At 46.2% G+C, this 21,170-nt stretch overlaps 1 protein-coding gene across 1 annotated transcript in view; it reads left to right on the top strand.

Annotated features, from left to right (window-relative positions):
* Positions 1-21,170, top strand: part of ABCC4 (ATP binding cassette subfamily C member 4 (PEL blood group)) — a gene marked incomplete at its 5' end in the record, with an annotated part of 231,070 nt that overhangs the window by 17,877 nt on the left and 192,023 nt on the right. The window contains one exon of the mRNA XM_073580457.1: positions 17,803-17,891. Coding sequence (XP_073436558.1) covers positions 17,803-17,891 — 89 coding nt within the window. The remainder of the gene's footprint in view (positions 1-17,802; positions 17,892-21,170) is intronic.

Below are 21,170 nucleotides of genomic sequence, written 5' to 3'. Positions count from 1 at the left end.
CCAGCTTCCGAAAACGTACAAAATTTATTTAGAGATTCTAAAAACAGAGAATGACTGACAAGACCGCTCATGTTCTCACTGGCAACGCTTTTCGAACAATCAGTTGTTCTTTTTCAAAGCTTTGAAAATTTTGTTTTTGTGGATGCTTGTACGTGAAGACTGCACGGGATCCGTGCATCTGCGCACCACTGGTCGAGGCAGGTGAGCTGGTTTATTTTACCTATTTCCCAGTAATACTGATTGCCCCAGATTGGCCTCGTCGGGCATGGTACGCAGATCTAGTGCAGCTTCTTGCTGACGTCCCCTGGTGGCTGCCAGAGCGACCAGACCTGCTTTCTCAGGGCCCGATCTGCCACCAGAACTCAGGGGCCCTGTGTTTGACGGCTTGGCCGTTGAATCTTGATTTCTGACCCAGGCTGGGTTCGGCAGGAATGTGGCTACAATGGTTAATGCCCAGAAGCCCGCCTCAGCACGTATTTACCACCACACCTGGAAGGTTTTCTTCACATGTTGTAGGGACCGTGGTTATTCTCCACTGAGATTCTCCATCCCCCAACATTTTAGCTTTTCTCCAGACTGGCCTAGACTCAGCTCTAGCTCCAAATTCCCTCAGGAGACAGATATCTGCCTTATCTGTCCTGTTCCAGTGCAGGATCGCTATCAATCTGCAGGTAAAGACCTTCATCCAGGGGGTCTCCCACTTGGTACCTCCCTATAGGGCCGCCCTGGACACCTGTGACCTTTACCTGGTCCCTAGGTGTTCTGCAGGAATCTCCGTTTGATCCCCTACAGGATATCTCTTTGGCATAGCTTTCCTGGAAAGTGGTGTTCCTCATAGCTATAACATCAATCAGACGGGTCTCGGAGCTGGCGGCTCTCTCCTGTCGAGCTTCTTTTCTGATTTTCCACATGGATAAGGTGGTTCTCAGGCCAGCTCCTCCTTTTCTGCCTAAGGTCGTTTCCTCATTTCACATTAATGAGGATATTGTCTTACCCGCTTTTTGCTCAGCACCAATACACCGTGTGGAAGAGGCTCTTCATAGGTTGGATCTGGTGAGAGGTCTCAGGAGGTACATGTCACGGACGGCATCCTTTCGTCAGACAGACGCTGTTCGTGCTCCCCAAGTGCTGTAGGAAGGGACTTGCTGCCTCAAGATCAACCATAGCCAGGTGGATTCGTTTGACTATTCAGGAGTCTTACCGCATTAGAGGCGCACTGGTTCCAGCTGGGATCAGAGCACATTCCACTCGGGCGGTGGGCGCCTCTTTGGCACCAGGCATCGGCGGAGCAGGTCTGCAAGGCGGCAACCTGGTCCAGTCTGCACACATTCTCCAAGCACTGCAGTATCCATACTCAGGCTTCAGCAAACACGAACCTTGGTAGAAGGATTCTCCACGCAGCGGTGGCGCACCTTCAGACAGGAGGTGTGTATAGCTTGAACCGATGAGTCGACTTCCCACCCAGAGACTGCTTTAGGACGTCCCACAGTCCTGTGTCCCTCAATGAGGCGAAGGAGAGACATGGGTTTTTGTGGTACTCACCGTAAAATCCTTTTCTCCGAGACGCTCATTGGGGAACACAGCACCCACCCTGTTAGCGTTTTTATATGTATTTATGATAGTAGGTGGGTTTTCTAGACATATTGCTACCTACATTAGGGTTAATTTTGTCTGATCTCCTACTGCTTGTGCACCAAACTTGTCTCGCCGGTAACCAGAGCGCGGGTGTATACTGTGGAGGAGGAGCTAACCTTTTTTTTGTATTCACTTAGTGTCAGCCTCCTGGTGGCAGTAGCATATACCCTCAGTCCTGTGTCCCCCAATGAGCGTCTCAGAGAAAAGGGTTTTACGGTGAGTACCAAAAAAAACATGTTTTCTCTCTCACCCATGACAGCACCACGGAGAGAGGGGCCGCCCATCAAGGACAGGAACCTACAGATAAAAAGGCGGCACCTCTCCTCCGCCCCCCAGTTGGATTCCTGTCCTTGATGGGTGACCCGTGGAACTAAAAGCAGCGGCAGCAGCTTACCGGAGATGGAAAAGGAGTCCAGGGCCGCCCCGTTCGCATTCCGGCAGCGGGGAGGCCCCTGTCGCGGCGGGGTCGGTTCCTGAAGCCGCCACCGCTGCAGCTGATGGGCTGATCAGGTTGAGCGGGCGGGGGAGGACCGAGCCGCCGCTCCGGAGAGGAGAATGGGGCTGGGAGACGCCGGCACGCGCGGGCAGCGCCGTGGTACAGAGGTGTACCAAGATGACGCTGCCCCGGAAATGAAGCGACGACTTCCGGGTCCCCACGGTCAGCGCACGCGCGGTGCGTGCTCCTTGGGGCACAGCGGTGCAGGCTGGGAGAATCAGGTGACGTCATCGCCAGAAAATTTAAAAGGGGAACGCTGGAGCTGCTCCATGCTGGAAGCGTCCTGTGAACATGGAGGACAGCGACCAGCACGAGCAGCAGCCAATACAGCAGCCTAAACAGCAGCAGCAACATAGGCAACACCACAATCGCCGGCAAAAAGATAAAGACGGGCGTGAGAGCCGGTCCAGTAGTCACTCAACGCAGTGGAGCAAATCGACTGCAAGGAGCAAGTCACCTGCCATGGATCGACCAGTGAGGGATTTGAATCCACCTCCAGAACAGGTACCTGCAGCCGCGCATGGGGGTAAGTGATCTACTTGAATGTTCCCCATTGTAATAGACTTCTTTCCCTTATTAGGCAGAAACACACCAACACTGGACTATAGTAAACCAATCAATTATTAGTAGCCATAATAAAAATAATAAAATATACCACCAGTGTTAGTGAAATTAGTGATTACACACTATTAAGGATAAAACACACCAACTAACCAATCAAAGGACCTCTTAACCATAAAAAGCCAGACAGGGTGTACTTATTAAATTATATTTTATTTTATTTATACAGGTAGGTACATTAAAACCAATTAAAATCAAAAAGAGTGCACGTATAGGAACAGTTTTCACAAAATTGTAAAATGATAAGACCCAATTTATATATCAGATATGCATACCCCACATATTGTGGAATAACAATTTGAAAAGGATTGTAAAAAAGGTGCAAAAATTACATAAAAAACATTATAATACATAAAAATAATTAACAAAAAAAGTGCAATGTGCAAAATTGTCACACAGTGGATCATATACAGGAAAAAATATTTTTTAGAAAGAAAAAACACATAAACATATGTCCTTTTAAACATCAATTGTGTGTATTCACAAAACTTCCATATATCCAGAATAAAGTGCAGAGTGCCTGTGCAATAGAATCATGCACAATATGTAAAAGTAACCAGTGCCACCTTTTCATTAGAAAATTACAACTCTTCACATATACAGAGGTATGCCATATACAGATCCTTTACCTATAAGGGTCACCACGTCCCTATCACACGCTCCACGTCCACGAGCGTGTGATAACTGTTGTGAAAACTGTTCCTATACGTGCACTCTTTTTGATTTTAATTGGTTTTAATGTAACCACCTGTATAAATAAAATAAAATATAATTTAATAAGTACACCCTGTCTGGCTTTTTATGGTTAAGAGGTCCTTTGATTGGTTGGTTGGTGTGTTTTTTCCCTTATTAGGGAAAGAAGAAAGAAAAAGCAAAGAACAGGGAATGCCCCACCTGTAGAAGCCCGTTACCAGCTTCCTGGGATAAAAAAACTCTGCGACTCCTGCATACAGGAAGTTCTCTGTGACGAAACCCCAGATTACGCCTCAGATCTAAGAGCAGTAATCCGTTCGGAGTTTCAGAATTCCCTTTCATCCATAAAACGGAAAGGGAAGGGGAGAAAGAGGGACACTGTAATAGAATCCCAGTCGGAGATCTCAACATCAGGGGAAGTTACCGCCCATACTTCAAACACCGACTCGTCATCCTCTGATGAGGAAACAGAGGGTCGCCATTGTTTCCCCCTGGATGAGGTTGATGCATTAGTAAAGGCAGTAAGGTCGATTTGGTGGGAGGTCAGAAGATCCTTCAATTCCTAGTGGGGCGGGGATCACTGGTGTCGAGTCTGGAGTCGGGTAGATTTCGATCCCTTGCTCTCAGGTTCCCTACGGTGCTTCTAATGGTTAGGGTATGGGATAAGCTGAGGCAGCTGAGAGGAATACGCGGTCTTACAAAGTACTCCCCCATATGGGACAATCAGCATTTGCCATGCATGAAAACGCTCAGAGGCTTTGCTCACTGGAGGCGGATTGGCATATGGTGGGTGTCGCAGCTGGTGGAGGGAGGGGTTTTTAAAACTTTTGAACAATTGGGACGGGAATTTCACCTCCAACGCTCCATGTTTTATCAATATTTGCAGCTGCGTCACGCATATATGGTGCAGAGCAAAAAAGTTGACTTAACCGTACACCACGACGTCATTGTCCATAGGCTTGGTATGCAGGGGTCCACCAGGGGGCTGATTTCGATGGTGTATGGTGGCTTACTTGGACGGGTCCTGTCAAGGCATCCTATTGGTGCACTGACAAAGTGGGAACAACAGCTGGGTACGATATCAGCGGAACAGTGGGACTCGATTCTACAGATGATTCCCAGATTATCCCTTAGTGAGCCTGGCCGCCTGTCTCAGCTATATATCCTCTATAGGGCATACAGGTCTCCCGAATGGTTGTTCAATAGAGGGTTACTGTTGGATTCGAGGTGCCCCAAGTGCACGATAGATAATGCGGACATTTTACATATGATGTGGACATGCTCTTGCCTGCAAATATTCTGGATCGTGGTCCTTAGCCTTATACACTTGGTCACGGGACAGGATATTCCCAGGGACCCCACGATTTGTGTTTTGGGTTATGTTGATGAGGTGGGAGGGGATAAATACCTTAAAATTGCTGTGGCCAGAATGCTGTTTGTGGCCCGAAAGTTGATAGCTTATCACTGGATTTCTGCCAAAATCCCCTCAAGAAAAGAATACATCAATAGGTTGAACCTAATATTATATAGGGAAAAGTTTGTGTACCTCAGGAGGGGTGTGCCGCATATTTTTGGGAAAATATGGGAGGGATGGCTGAAGGTTCCCGGCCTGGCTGCCTCAAATCTCCTAGATTAATGAGTGGGCCCTGGAGAGGTCTCCTGTCGGTTGTTAATCGTCATTTCTCATATGATATGGTTGTGTGATGGAATTGGGTTTATTCACTATGTACCAGTCCATATGCCATCGGACAAGGGGAGGGGGGTGTTATGGGGGAAGGGAATGTTTGACAACCTGTTGTAAGTTGTACATGCCTGTCATTTCTAAAACTTTTAATAAAAACTATCTGATTAAAAAAAAAAAGGCAGTAAGGTCCACCATGGAGGAGGAAGATCCCCGGCCCGGTAGATCAGTCCAGGACATAATGTTCGGGGGACTGGGCCAAAAGAGACGGAGAGTGTTTCCATTAAATGAGAACGTACAGGGCCTCATAAACAAAGAATGGGAGAGACCAGACAGGAAGAACTCCATGGGTACCCTCTCTTAAAAGTTATTACCCGTTTGATGAGGAAGCATCCACGTCCTGGGATAAAGCCCCCAAGCTAGATGTGGCGGTCGCCAAGGCTTCAAAGAAATTTGCACTCCCCTTTGAGGATATGGGTACTCTGAAGGACCAATTAGACAAAAAGGCGGATACCCTACTCAAGGGCACCTGGGAATCAGCAGGAGGAAATATTAGGCCAGCGGTAGCGGCAACCTGTACCTCCAGAGCCCTCATGGTGTGGGTAGACCGACTAGAGAAGCAGCTAAGGGAAGGTACACCCAGGGAAAAGAATCCATTCCTATGATAAGGGGTGCAGCGGCCTTCTTAGCTGACTCTTCGGCTGATTCGGTAAGGTTGTCATCCAAAACGGCAGCCCTGTCAAACGCAGCCCGAAGAACGCTGTGGCTGAAATGTTGGCCTGGAGATTTACAAACTAAAATGAATTTATGCGCCATCCCTTGTGAAGGGAAATTCCTGTTTGGAGAGACTTTGGATGACATCCTCGAAAAGGCGGGGGACAAAAAGAAAGGATTTCCAAATCTAGGCCCGATAGGCCCCACAGGCATCAAACGGTCCTTTCGTAACAAAAAATTCTTTCAGAGGAGACCCCCTAGAGAACAGAAATGGGATGACAAAAGGAGGGACAGGGAGTTCTTCTTTGGTAATTCGTCCCAGGACAAAAAGCCCTCCAAGTGACTGTTTGCCCAGGCTGGGAGGGAGGCTTAGCTTTTTTCTCCCAGCCTGGAAAAAATATCGAACAACCCTTGGTTACTAAATCTGATAAGATCAGGGTTAAGGATAGACTTTCTCTCTCTCCCACGTCAAAAATATATAGTGACCCCACTAAGATCATCAAAAAAAGAACAAGAAGCCCTCGATAAAGAGGTCCTAAGCCTGTTGAACAAAAAGGTCCTCCAGGAGGTTCCCACGCGGGAGAAAGGCAGAGGATTCTACTCGCCTCTCTTCCTAATAACCAAACCGGACGGTACCTTCCGGACAATTATAAATTTAAAAAGACTGAACGATTACGTCAAAAACGAAAAATTCAAAATGGAGTCGATCAAGTCGGCCATCAAAATTCTCTTTCCACATTGCTTTATGATGGTATTAGACCTCAGCGATGCCTACTGTCTTGTCCCCATCCACAAAGACTCCAGACAATACCTCAGACTGGCGGTCTCTATAGCAGGCGAAATAAGGGAATTCCAGTACAGGGCCCTGCCATTTGGGATCTCGGTAGCCCCGCGAGTCTTCACGAAACTAGTGGCAGAGATGATAGCTCACCTAAGAGAACAAGATGTTCTAATAGTCCCATATCTGGACGACTTTTTAATAGCGAGCAACTCAGCCCAAAGATGCAGGGAACAGAGTGACAAGAGTGATGGGCACTCTAAAAAACCTCGGATGGCTCCTAAACCTAAAAAAATCAAGGCTGGAGCCCAGGAAAGTCCAGGAGTTCCTAGGCCTGACACTAAATTCAAACACCCAGGAGTGTTACCTGCCAGACCACAAAAAGGAGAGGATCGCTCACATGGTAGCAAGAGCAATGCAGAACCCTTCCATGACACTAAGAAAAGCAATGTCTCTGTTAGGGTCCCTCTCCGCATGCTTGCCGGCGGTCCAGTGGGCGCAGATACACACGAGAGATCTCCAATGGGATGTGTTGAGCAACCAGTCGGTATCAGGAGGTCACTTGGAAGGCTATATTACACCAAACTCAGAAACTATTTGTTCCCTAGCTTGGTGGGGGAACAGAGACAACCTGTCCAAAGGGATTCCCTGGGTGATAAAAATCAAACACATAATCACCACAGATGCCAGTCACACGGGATGGGGAGCACACATGAGCAACAGGGTGGCTCAGGGGGAATGGGGAGGTCAGGAACTAAAAGCCTCCTCAAACCAAAAAGAACTGCTACGCCCTAAAACACTTTTTACCAGTATTAAGAGGCCATCATGTCAGCATATTCTCGGACAATCGAGTGACGTTGACCTACATAAATCACCAGGGGGGAACCAAGTCCAGAACACTAATGAACACATCCTCCGAAATATTCACGCTAGCTGAGGAAAACCTACTATCCCTATCGGCACTTCACATACGAGGAGCAGAGAACCAGACAGCAGACTTTCTAAGTCGCACCCAGCTACATCAAGGGGAGTGGGTTCTAAAACAGTCCATTTTTCGGAAGATGGTAAAAATGTGGGGGACCCCGGACATAGATTTGTTTGCCGACCACAAAAACAAAAAAGTGGAAGCATTTTGTTCCCTAGATCCCAAGGGGAATCCTCGGACCCTGGATGCGTTTATGCTTCCGTGGACACAGGGCCTAATGTATGCCTTCCCGCCGCCCATTCTCATCCCGGCAGTAATAAGGAAAGTCAGAGAAGACAGGGCACGAATGATATTGATAGCCCCCTTTTGGCCAAAAAGAACTTGGTTTTCATGACTGAGAATGTCAGTAACCGACCCCTGGGTTCTACCAGATCTCCCCGACCTTCTGTCTCAAGGTCCCGTGCTACACCCTCGAGCAGTGAACCTCCATTTAACAGCATGGAATTTGAAAGGGCACTGCTGAGGGGGAAATGGTTCTCAGAAAATCTGGTTTCCACGCTACAAAAAAGTAGGAAACCGATCACAACCAGGGCCTATGGTAAAACTTGGAGGAAATTTCTATCCAGCTCCGGAGCAAGGGTTCAGGATGGAATACAAATTGGTAAAATCCTTGAATTCCTGCAAAAGGGGTTAGAACAGGGGCTGGCGACTAATACACTGAAGTTACAGGTAGCGGCTCTAGGCGCCCTTTATAATCAGGATGTGGCAGGGTAACACGATTTATGAGGGCCGCAGCCAGGTCTAGACCAGTAACCACCCAGAAGATACCATCATGGGATCTAAACCTAGTATTGTTTGCCCTAACAGGACCCCCATTCGAGCCTATTCAGTCAGCTCCCCTGAAAACCTTATCATTAAAAACGATACTATTAGTGGCCCTAACATCCGCTCGCAGAGTGAGTGACATTCAAACCTTGTCAGCGATACCCCCATTCACTAAAATCCTGGACGATAGTCATATTAAGACCTGACCCAGCATACCTACCTAAGGTGTCAACACACTTTCATAGGTCACAAGAGGTAGTCCTTCCTTCCTTCTGCCCAAACCCTAGGAATAGGGGAGAGGAAAAATTTCACACTCTAGATGTGAAGAGGTGCCTAGTTCAGTACCTAGAGGCCACCAAGGGATGTAGGAAGGAAGGGTCTCCCTTTGTGTGTTTCCAGGGACCTCGGAAGGGGCTCAAGGCATCCAAGAGTACCTTAGCAAGGTGGATAAGGGATGCGATTGCCCTGGCGTACTCATCCAGTGGGAATACCATCCCGGAAGGTTTAAAAGCCCACTCTACAAGAGCAATGGGCGACCTCATGGGCAGAAAGATCAGAGGTATCAATAGAGCAGATCTGTAAGGCGGCCACCTGGTCAACACCTTCTACCTTTTTCAAGCACTATCGCCTAGATCTAGCGTCTATGTCTGACCTGACCTTCGGGAGAAGGGTCCTTCAGGCGGTGGTCCCTCCCTAATCTACCAATCTCTGAAATTCTCTCCGTGGTGCTGTCATGGGTGAGACAGAATAGCTTAGTTACTCACCGATAACGGTGTTTCTCGGAACCCATGACAGCACCTGCTTATTCCCCCCTTTTCACGTGTGCGGTGAGCACGAGTTAATATGTATAAAATGGTTTGTTAGACACGGTGCTTCTCTATAATAGATGATATTATAATGTTATGTATATATCTTTTTTGTTAACTAACCTGGAGACCCTCTGATGCTCTGTAACCAACTGGGGGCGGAGGAGAGGTGCCGTCTTTTTATCTGTAGGTTCCTGTCCTTGATGGGCGGACCCCCTCTCTCCGTGGTGCTGTCATGGGTTCCGAGAAACACCGTTATCGGTGAGTAACTAAGCTATTTTCAACTCACCCATGAATGTCCTGGCACTGGAAGAACAGGCAGAGCGCCTGTATGCCGGGTGTTTGAGGTGCCATACGCGTGTACTGTGTGTCCTCGACGCGTGTGCGGGCGTGGGGCAGCACAGTCTGGGGTCCAGTAACTCTTCTGCAGCTGCTGCGCCACTCTCCCTCCTCTGCCGGCTTTCCGCCGCTCCAAGATGAGCTAGGCTTCCGGGAAGCGAGCTGCTGACGTCGCGTGAGAGGCATGCTGGGAATGGGCGTGCCCGTGTGACGTCAGTGGCTGTGCGCCGGATCCAAGATGGTGGCGCCCAGGGCGTAATTGCCCGTTAGGGGCATAGATGGGCATCGGTGGAGGTGGAGAGTGCACTGGATCCCTCTTATAAGGAAGAATGACCACAGAAGAGGCCCTCGTGTCCAAAGATCCCCACCATGGAGGATCACGTTGGACAACAGCAGCAGCAGCCCTTACAGCAGCAGAAGCTCTCACCAGGCTCTATGCCTGGTCATCAGCGCTGGAGTGGCAGCCATCCCGACCGGAGGTCGCAGGACTCCTCCATATCAAGGAGGGACATTGTTCGTACCCCTGATCAGCCTCCAAATCCGGGTCTGAGTAAGGCTAGCGCCAAAGTAAAGAATGAAGAATGTGCCCTTTGCAAAACCCCTCTGGCAGTTCAGTGGCAAAAGGATCTCTGCACTGACTGTATACAGATGGCAATAGGGGAAGAGACCCCCGACTTAGGGCCCCGTTACATTTAGCGATGCACCAGCGATCCCGACCATGATATGACCCGGTCAGGATTGCTGGTGCATTGCTAAATGGTCGCTAGTGAGCTGCCAAACAGGCAGATCTCACTAGTGATGCAGCGGCGGTCTATACTTACCATCACACGCGGCGAGGGTGACTGTCTTCCACCTGCGTCCATGGCTCGCTCATCGGCGGCAGCAGGAAGCCGACGACGAGAAATGGACCAGGCCGATCTCGCGCGATCAGCGATAGCCAGTGGGGGAGCCGGTCGGAGGTGAGTATCACATGTAGCGCTATCGCTAGTGATATCGCTGCTGCGTCACAAAATCGGTGACGCAGCAGTGATATCTCTAGCGATATCGCTATGTGTAAAGGGCCCTTTAGGGCCATAATCAGGGTGGAAGTAAAAGGTCAGCCTTGAAAAAGGGAGGCAAGATAAGCTGTGGGCTTATCACGGATTCTGAGGCCCCATTATCTGGTGGGGAATATCATGGGGAATCCCCGTCTCCATCCTCCGACTCCTCCCCGGACAGTGATGTAGGTGGCTGACCGTGCTTTCCGGCCAAGGACACTGATAGACTGGTTAGTGTAGTGAGGTCTACAATGGGCCTAAAGGAGGAGAAGACGCCTAAATCCTTAGAGGATGATATTTTAGGGGGCCTGGAGGAAAGAAGGAAGCACACCTTCTGTTAATACTAGGGGGAAAGCGCTCATAGAGAAGGAGTGGAAGAAGCCAGAGAAGTCCAGTAACCTGCCCTCATCTTCCAAAAAAAGATACCCCTTTGAGGAAAAGGACTCCGAGTTGGGATAAAATCCCTAATATTGATGAGGCAGTGGCTAGGTCCTCTAAGAGACCCATTAGACACAAAAGCAGATGTGTTCCTGAGGCACACCTGGGAGGCAGCCGCAGGGGGTCTGAAATCGGCAATAGCTTGGACGTGTACTGCCCTCTGCCTCATGACCTGGCTGCAACAGATAGAGGAACAGCTGAGGGGTAAGGATCCAAGGGATGAGATCTTGGCCAATATGACTGGTGCAAGGTGGCAACAGCCTTCCTTGCGGACTCCTCAGCAGAGTCCGTAAGGTTGGCAGCTAGAGCGGCCTATCAAATGCGACTAGACACGCTTTGTGGATAAAAGGGTTTCCGGGTGACCTGCCTTCAAAAAATAGACTCTGTTCTGTTCCATGTGACTGTCAATTTCTCTTTGGATAGAAGCTGGAGGACATCTTGGAGAAGAGAGGGGATTAGAAGGGAAGGGGTTTTCCCGTTTCCCAGGTGAAACCAGGAAACCTTCTTTTCGGAGGAGAAAATTTAAGCTAACACCCGGAAAAAGTACAATCCTTCCTCTGGTTGGTTCTGGACTCCGAGCACCAGCTCTGCCTCCTACCAGAGAACAAAATAGTCACTGCGGAAGACGATGTCCCTGCTAGGATCTCTAACATCCTGTTTACCGGCAGTAGGTTAGGCACAATTTCACCTAAGGCAGCTACAGTGGGAGATCCTGTCGGCGCAGAGGTCATCGAAAGGGCATTTAGAGGGAAAAATGCATCTTAGTCGTAAGAATTTCCCTGACCTGGTGGACCATAAGGGAGCATTTAGCATCAAGGGTCCAGTGGTTGAGGCCGGTGCAGGATGTGATCACGACAGACGCAAGTGGTACGGGATGGGGAGCACATCTAATGTCTCACTCAGTACAAGGAATCTGGTCTTCTCTAGAAAGAGATTAGGGTTCGAATGTAAAGGAGCTATGGGCTGTGGAAAAGGCCTTAAGACATTTTCTCCCCTTACTTCGGGGGTTGCCATACCCCGGTCATGTCGGACAATCGTGCAGTGGTGGCTTACATCAACCACGGGGGGGGGACACGAGGTCCCATACCCTTATGGTGGCAGCCAGCACCCTGTTACTTCACTTCACATAAAGGGTATGGAAAACACGAAGGCAAACTACCTGAGTCGCAAGAAACTGAGACAAGGGGAATGGTGTCTAAACCCTCGAGTGTTCCAGCAAATAGTGCAGGCTTGAGGCAGGCCAGAGATAGAGCTGTTTGCCACCTTACACAACAGGAAGGTGAAGAGCTTCTGCTTGCTAGATTCAAGGGAAAATCAGTTTGCGGTAGAAACCCTTCAGATACCATGGAAGTTCAGCATGGCCTGTGTGTTTCTCCCGTTGGCAATGATTCCAGCGGTAGTGAGGAGGATCAGGCGAGAGTAATTTTCATTGCTCCATTTTGGCCGAGGAGAACATGGTTCTCCCTTCTAAGGTGTATGCTGGTTACCAATCCATGGATTCTACCAGAGATTCCAGACCTGATTACCCAGGGACCAGTATGCCACTCTCAGGTAAAGGGCTTCCATCTGGCAGCATGGAATTTGAGAGGGCATTACTGCGTCGTCAGGGGTTCTCACTAGGGCTAGTGTTGTGAATTCGCTTTCTGGCCTACCTCTGGTTACTGCTGAAGGTGGTGGAGCTGGTCAGGTTGACAGAGGGGTTGCGAGTTCTCTTTCTGGACTCCCTCTGGTGGTTACTGGAGGTAATGGAGCTGATCTGATTAACAGAGGCTTGCCACCTGATAATGAGGACGACGATTGGAGATCTGGGGTTTCAGACTGGATTTAAGACAGCTGACTCCCTCTATCCCTGCTGGTGATTTTTTCCTGCCTCCTGAGGTCTTAGTTTCCAGCTCAGTCCCTGCATGCTCAGCTAAGTGTTCTTGTGCTATTCTGTTCACATTTGATCTGGTTTTGTCTATTTCAGTTTTGTGTGGGTCATCCAGCTCCGGCTGGGGCTGTGCTGAATCACCATCCATATTTTACTGCTTGTGCCAGTTTTGTTTTTGTCCCTTATTAGATTGGCCTCTTTTTGCTCTGCTTTCAGAATATACCAGAGTGCTGATATAGTGGGCGAAGTCGTGCGACTTCAGTATTTTTGCATCAGACGTGTTGGACCTTTTTGCAGGGTTTTTTGCGTGATTGCAGACAGTGTCTTACCTTTCCTGTCTAGTCAGTGTGGGCCCCATCGTTTGCTCAGTCTATTTTCCTACCTGCGTTTCTATTTTCATCTTGTCTCACTGACAATATATGTTTGGGGGCTATCTATTCCTTTGGGGTCTGCTCTGGGGCAATTAAGATATCCCCTTTCTTTCTTTAGGCTTAGTTAGCCCTCTGACTGTGTTGAGGCGTCTAGGATCATCGTAGGCACGCTCCATGGCTAATGCTAGTTGTGTTGACAGGATCAGGGGTCTGCATCCGCTTAGTTACCACCCTCTCTGGTTTTCTGTGGCTTAGCTTGGGCTTGCTCTCCTCCTCGGTGACCCAATCATAACAGGCTAGTCTCCACCCTGTTGAAGAGTAGGAAACTGATTACGTCAAAAATCTATGGTAGAACATGGAAGAAATTCCTAGAGTTTCTAGGACAACCTTAGGGGGATGAAGCTCCGGTAGGGTCTATTCTAGAATTTCTACAGGCGGGATTGCAACTAGGGTTAGCAACTAATACTCTCAAGGTACAGGTGTTGGCCTTGGGTGCCTTGTATAATTGCAACCCAGCATCCAATAGGTGGGTGTCCTGATTTATTATATCCTGTATTAGACCTAAACCGGTCATAGTTCCGAAAACTCCTCCATAGGGCCTGAACCTAGTCTTAGAGGCACTAACTAGGAATCCATTTGAGCACTTACAGGAGTAGCCAGCAAAATTCCTTCATGCTTAAAATGATGTTGCTAGTGGCCTTACCGTCAGCCCATAGGGTGAGTGACATACAAGCCCTGTCTATATGCCCCCCCCCCCCCCACCATACACACAGGTTTTTGAGGACAGGGTGGTTCTAAGACCAGATCCGGCCAAGGTAGTTCTTAAGTGCCATAGAAGCCAGGAGATCACCTTGCCATCGTTCTGTAATATCCCTAGGAATCCTGGGGAGGAAACAATCCATTCTTTAGACGTGAGGAGGTCCAGGTTACAATACATGTTCATGACTAGTCAATGGAGGAAAGATTAGTCCCTATTTGTAGCCTTCCAGAAAGGGGTATGGTGTATCTCAAAAGTACCATTGCCAGATTGATCAGGGAGGCCATTAGCTTGTCCTACTCCGCGAGTGGCGCTCCGGTTACTTAAGGCATCAAGGCTCACTCCACCAGAGCAGATGCTACCTCCTGGGCAGAAAAGGCAGAGGGTATCGATTGATCAGATATGTAAGGCTTCTACTTGGTCCTTACCATCTATTTTCTTTAAACACTACCAACTGAATCTGTCCTCCTCGGCTGATCTAACCTTTGGTAGAAGGGTGCTGCATGTGGTGGTCCCTCCCTAAGGTGTTTTCATTCTTCAAAAATCTCTCAGGTGTGCTGTCATGGGTAAAGGGAAAATACTCAGGTTACTTTCAGGTAGCCGTTTTTTCCGGAACCCATGACAGCACCTGTATATTCCCCCTTTCTCACCTCTTGAGTGTGCACTATAGTTTGGGTGTCAATGGTTGATATAATGTGGTGATAGTTTGACGTGTGAACTATACAGGGAGACCACTCATACTCTGTAAACCAACTGAAGCGAGGGAGAGGTCCGCCCTTTCATTTTCAGTAGGTTTCCTGTCCTGTTGAGCTGTCATTGGTTCCGGAAAAACCGGCTACCGGTAAGTAACCTTGGTATTTTTAATCAAAATTGCAGCACCCAAGAAAGTAAGAGAGACAGCACAGGAATCAAGGTCTTTGCCCGTGCATCATACTGGTTTCACATGGGATAGCTAAACCTGGTAACAGATTACCTTTAACCCCTTAACGACCGCCGATACGCCTTTTAACGGCGGCAGTTAAGGGTACTTATTCCTCAGTTTTGCTTTTTAACGGCGCTGAGAAGTAAGGTTATAGCGCCTCCCAGCGTCGAAAATTCTTCGGGGTCTCAGCTACATGATTCGGGTCAGTTTTTACCAACCCTAGAATTGCAATCACCGTTATTCACGGAATTTCGGCGACCGCAATAAAAAGTCTGATTTCTCGTTTTAATTTCTCCCTCATGATCTAGCACATCAAAGGTTAATGATCCTTAGGATATGTTCACATACATTGTTTTTTCAGCTTTTTTTTAATGCAAATTAAAAGCTACTTTGTACAGTAATGGCAAAACTTAGAGATTTCAGTAATCTAATGTGCACCCTTGGTTTATTGTTTCCTGAATGAATCAGAGAACTGCAGTGTTTTTTTGTTTTTTTTTTTAAATCTGCAGCATGTCAATTCTTTAGAGTTTTTGCACCAATAAAAAGCAACATAAAAGTAAACACACTATTTTGCAGTATTTTTGTTGACTTAAACTGAATTTCTTAAACATGTACTGTAGACAAAGCACACATGTAATCCACACCTAAAAACTTATTTACCACTAAGAGAAAAGGTTTTAGCTGCAGAAGAAAATGTGTGAAGATAGCATTAGGCCGGGGTCACACTGGCGAGGAATACGGACGAGTGAGAGGCGCTAAAAGCACGCATTACACACGGACCAATTCTCTGTGGGGCAGCTCCCATCAGCCGTATATTTCTCATCTGTATTCTACGGTCCTTGCCAATCGCAGCATGCTGCGAGTGTCAGCGTACTACGCCCGTAGTACGCCAATGCAAGTCCATGGGTGCGCAAAAAATACGGATTACACACGGACCAGATGTGTGACTTGCGAGAAATACGCACCCAGTGTCCTTTAGAAAAGCCGGCAATTCAGTGTGCAATACAGTAAAATCACACTGACAGGTTTAATAACACAAACTAAAGAATAGAGATATATATATATATATATATATATATATATATATATATATATATATACATACACACACACACACACACATGTCATTGTTAAAAAATGTGTGGGCTCCCGTTGTAATTTGTCAATGCGGGAGCCCACACATTTTTTAACAACGAATTAACCCCTTAAACTAACACCTACACCTCCCAAATTTTACACATCAACCCTCATCTAATTACTAATGAAAGACATACAAAACATGAAATGAAATGGTTTACTGTATGTAAACCATGTGTCATTTCATGTCGGCTTGGGGAATGATTTCACAAAAGCCGGCAATTGAATTAGCGTCTATTCTGCTATGAACAACTCTGTGAAATATATATATGTATATATATCCTTTTGTTTGTGTTATAAACCCTGTCATAGGGCTCCATTATATGTCCATTTTGCAAGCTGGCGAGAAAATCTCGCCATACGGATGCAGACATGCGCAAAATACGCAACCACACCTTGCTTACGGATGACATACGGAGCACTATTTAGGGGTCATTGATCTGTATTACGCCTGTAAACTACGGACCGTATTTTGCGTCGGTTAGTGTGACCCCGGCCTTAGGCTGTGTGCACACGCTGCGGATTCACCTGCAGATTTTTCCGTGAGGATCCGCAGGTAAAACCGCAGGTAAAGTGGCCAGCGGTTTTCCCCTGCGGTTTGACACCTGGACAATGGAATAGGTGTCAAACCGCAGTGGAATCCGCAGAAAGAATTGACATGCTGCGGGTTTCAAACCGCAGCTTTTCCGCACTGAAAAATCCACAGCGTGTGCACTGCGGATTTGAAAACCCATAGGATAACATTATACTGTACATTGCCTGCGGAACTGCTGCGGTTCCGCAGGGCAAAATCCGCTGTGGATCCGCAGCAGAATCCTCAGCGTGTGCACATACCCTTACAATCTCTTTAAAAAGCAAACCAAAAAACAGGCTTTAATGCTATAAGAGGGCAATTGGGGCTTTCTCTCCGCTGCGTTAAAAAAATGCTCTAATGTTGATCCAGACAAGTAGGATGAGTGTCATGCGGATACAATGCAGTTTTTCTAAACTAGCATCCGTATGACATCGATGTGATATTCGTATGCAGTGTGTTTTTAACATCTGTTACATACAGTAATCGCTACGTAATTTAAAGCTAGTTTACTAAGTAATAAAACAATCTTGTATACAGGTAGGGGTCCCCTTTATTTTTAATAACCAGGTAAGTGAAAGCAAACTGGTCTCAATAATCTGGGAAGGGGCAAATAACCATCGAGCTTCCCAGTCTATTAATATTAGCTCTCAGATGTCTGCTTAGCATCTACTTGTTCATTAAAAAGGGGGACCCTAAGAAAAAAATAAGACATGGGGTCCCTACTTTTTTTTTTTTTTTTTTTTAAGAACCAGCAAAGGCAAAGCAGAGCTGTGGGCTGATATTAGGCTGGGAAGGTCCATGGATATTGGTCCCTTCCCAGCCTAATAAGACCAGCCCTCAGCCACCCCCAGAAATGGCATATCCATTAGATGCTCCAGTTCTGGCACGTCGCTTCGGCTCTTCCTGATTGCGCTGGTGTGTTGGCAATCGGGGTAATGATTTTGAGGTTGATGTCAACTGTGTAATGTCCGCTGACATCAAGCCCATATAAGATTATCTCAGCACAGGGACACTTTATTTAAACCCATCCAATTGTGGAAGTTATTATTATTCCAAGATCTATTGATTAAGATGAGCTTTTGTTCATGGGAAAACTCCTTTATGGCTATATACTGATATTGCTAAGTTGTAAAACTTGGCGCCTGATAGTATTTATCACTAATATTTATGATTTATTTATTAGGGCAATGGAACAAGAAAAGCTGAATGTTACTGCTGGGACCACAGAGCATGAAAAGTTAGATCTCAACTTATACCTGGGAGTCTATGCTGGTAACATACCGTAAATTTAAAGCTCTTTTCTTTATAGTTAATATCAGTGAAGCTTTGGCAGAATCTTGTACCATGGGGGTCTTGTTGATGGAAGCTCTTGAAATCGGCTGATATCTGCAGATGAATGTCAGAATAAATGGTCATTTCCGCTAAAGAGAAAATGAGGCATAAGAGGCCACTTTTTTCAATGCAAGCCAAACATCTGTCCTGCTGACTGCTCTTGTAATATTGTATCATAGTCTATTTTTTTTTTTCCTTGGAACTTCAGCCACCTATTAACCCTTTTGCAGCCAAAGTGTTTGACAGTTTGCGCGAAGGACAATATATTTTTTTTTTTTTACACTTTTGACGTGTACAAATAATATCTAAATTACAAAATTAAAGGTTGAAGTTAAACACTCACAAGAATGTTTTCTGAAAGTAATACATGCAGGCACCTTCATGCAATTTTGAATTATAAAAAAATGCATAAAAGTTGATTCTAGTGGATCAAATGGTGTATTTAACAAAACACCCCACAATATGCTACCCAATTTCCGCTTATTATGGATATACTCTATATATGATGGTACACTATTCTTTGTTAATATGATATGATTGAGAAAGAAAGGGGTGCCATTTGGCTTTTCTTTGGCATAGATATATGAAATCTTGTTTTTTCCAGAACAAATTGTAGCTTGTATGACAGCAGTTATTTTACCATTTAGATTAAGGAAAATGTGCAATAAAAATGATGTGACAACCGGATTCTCTAGGTCAGTACAGTTATGGCGATTTCAAACCTGTATAGATTTTTTTCTTTATAATTTAATGGCTTAAAAAAAAAAATCTAAACGTTGTAAATATTTAAACAAAAAAAAGATTTTAGCGGTCACAATATTGTAAGAGCAGTAACTTTAAAAAAAAAAAAAAAAAGTTCATCTCCGGAGCTGTGTGAGAACAAAGGAACTGAGCTCAAATACTCGTTGGTATAAGTGCAATATGTAGGTGCAAATTCACACTGTGGCCGTTTGACAGAACAGGCACTCACACCTGTTCAAAGCAGTTAAAACTGGTTTGAATCACTGACTGATAACCAACTTACGATTTTACTGAAAAAAATACTTTGTCCCAATTAATTTGCACAGCACTGTACCATGTCGAGTACTCGAAAATGGGAAAAGAATTCCAAGTGCAGTGAAATTGCAAAAAAAGTACAGTCCCACACTTGTTTTTTGATTTGGCTTTTTTTGCTAGGTTCACTAAATGCTAAAACTGATCTGCCATTATGATTCTCTGGGTCATTACGCATTGATAGACACCAAACATGTCTAGATTCTTTTTTAAGTAAGTAGTGAAGAAAATTCCAAAGTTTAAAAAGAAAAAAAAAAAAAAAAATTGACATTTTTCGATACCCGTAGCGTCTCCATTTTTCGTGATCTCGGGGTTGGGTGAGGGCTTATTTTTTGCGTGCCGAGTTGATGTTTTTAATGATACCACTTTTGTGTGGATACGATCTTTTGATCACCCATTGTTGCACTTTAATGTCGCGGCGACCAAAAAAAGGTAATTCTGGCTTTTCGATTTTTTTCTGGCTACACCGTTTAGCAATAAGGTTCATCCTTTTTTTATTGATAGATCGGGTGATTCTGAATGTGGCAATACCAAATATGTGTAGGTTTGATTTTTTTTTAATTGTTTTATTTTGAAGGGGGCGAAAGGGGGTTGATTTGAACTTTTAGTCTCCATGGAAGGCTAGAAGCTGCTACTGCTCAATCGTCTCTGCTACATAGAGGTGATGCACAGATCACCTCTATGTAGCAGAATGACTGCATTGCTATGAGCGCTGACCACAGGGACCTCTGGTTGTTATAAAAACGCACCGATGACCTCCGATCATGTGACGGGGTCAGTGGTGCGCGTGTAATTCCGGCCGCACGGCTAGGAGCGCTTGTTAAATGCCGCTGTCAGCGTTTGACAGTGGCATTTAACTAGTTAATAGGCGCAGGCGGATCACGATTGCGCCTATTGTGGGCACATGTTAGCTGTTTTGAACAGCTGACATGTCCCGCCTTGATGCGGGCTCACCGCCGGATTTCTCATCAAAGCAGGGGATACTGCAAGCTGACGTACTATCCCGTTAGCTGGCAGAAAGGGGTTAATATCAGCCCGCAGCTATCTGAATAGCCTTTGCTTGGTTATTAATTATAGGGGGAACCAAGTCATTTTTTGAAATAATAATTTTCTCCTTCAAACTTTGCTTTCATCAAAGAATGCTCCCTTTGCAGCAATTACAGTATTGCAGACCTTTGGCATTCTAGCAGTTAATTTGCTGAGGTAATCTGGAGACCTTTCACCCCATACTTCCAGAAGCCCCTCCCACAAGTTGGTTTGTCTTGATGGGCACTTTTTGTGTACCATACGGTCAAGCTGCTCCCACAACAGCTCAATGGGGTTGAGATCTGGTGACTGCGCTGGCCACTCTATTACAGATCGAATACCTGCTTCTTCCCTAAATAGTTCTTGCATAATTTGGAGGTGTGCTTTGGGTCATTGTCCTGTTGTAGGATGAAATTAGCTCCAATCAGTCGCTCTCAACAGGGTATGGCATGGTATTGCAAAATGGAGTAATAGCTTTCCTTATTCAACATCTTTTACCTTGTACAAATCTCCCACTTTACCAGCACCAAAGCAACCCCAGACCATCACATTACCTCCACCATGCTTGACAGATGGCATCAGGCACTCTTCCAGCATCTTTTCAGTCCTTCTGTTTGATCCAAACACCTCAAACTTGGATTCGTCTGTCCATAACACTTTTTTCCTATCTTCCTCTGTCCAATGTCTGTGTTCTTTTGCCCATATTAATCTTTTCCTTTTATTAGCCAGTCTCAGATATGGCTTTTTCTTTGCCACTCTGCCCTGAAGGCCAGCATCCTGGAGTCGCCACTTCACTGTAGACGTTGACACTGGCGTTTTGCGTGTACTATTTAATGAAGCTGCCAGTTGAGGACCTGTGAGGTGTCGATTTCTCAAACTACAGACTCTAATGTACTTGTCTTGTTGCTCAGTTTTGCAGCGGGGCCTCCCACTTCTCTTTCTACTCTGGTTACAGCCTGTTTCTGCTCTCCTCTGAAGGGAGTAGTACACACCGTTGTAGGAAATCTTCAGTTTCTTGGCAATTTCTCGCATGGAATATCCTTCATTTCTAAGAACAAGAATAGACTGTCAAGTTTCACTTGAAAGTTCTTTTTTTTTTTTTCTGGCCATTTTGAGAGTTTAATGGAACCAACAAATGAA

This window comes from Dendrobates tinctorius, unplaced genomic scaffold, assembly GCF_039654945.1.
Source record: "Dendrobates tinctorius isolate UK_male_01 unplaced genomic scaffold, ASM3965494v1 ptg000064l, whole genome shotgun sequence".
In the NCBI taxonomy this organism is placed as follows: Eukaryota; Metazoa; Chordata; class Amphibia; order Anura; family Dendrobatidae; genus Dendrobates; species Dendrobates tinctorius.
This window is presented reverse-complemented; position numbering and strand designations above follow the sequence as displayed.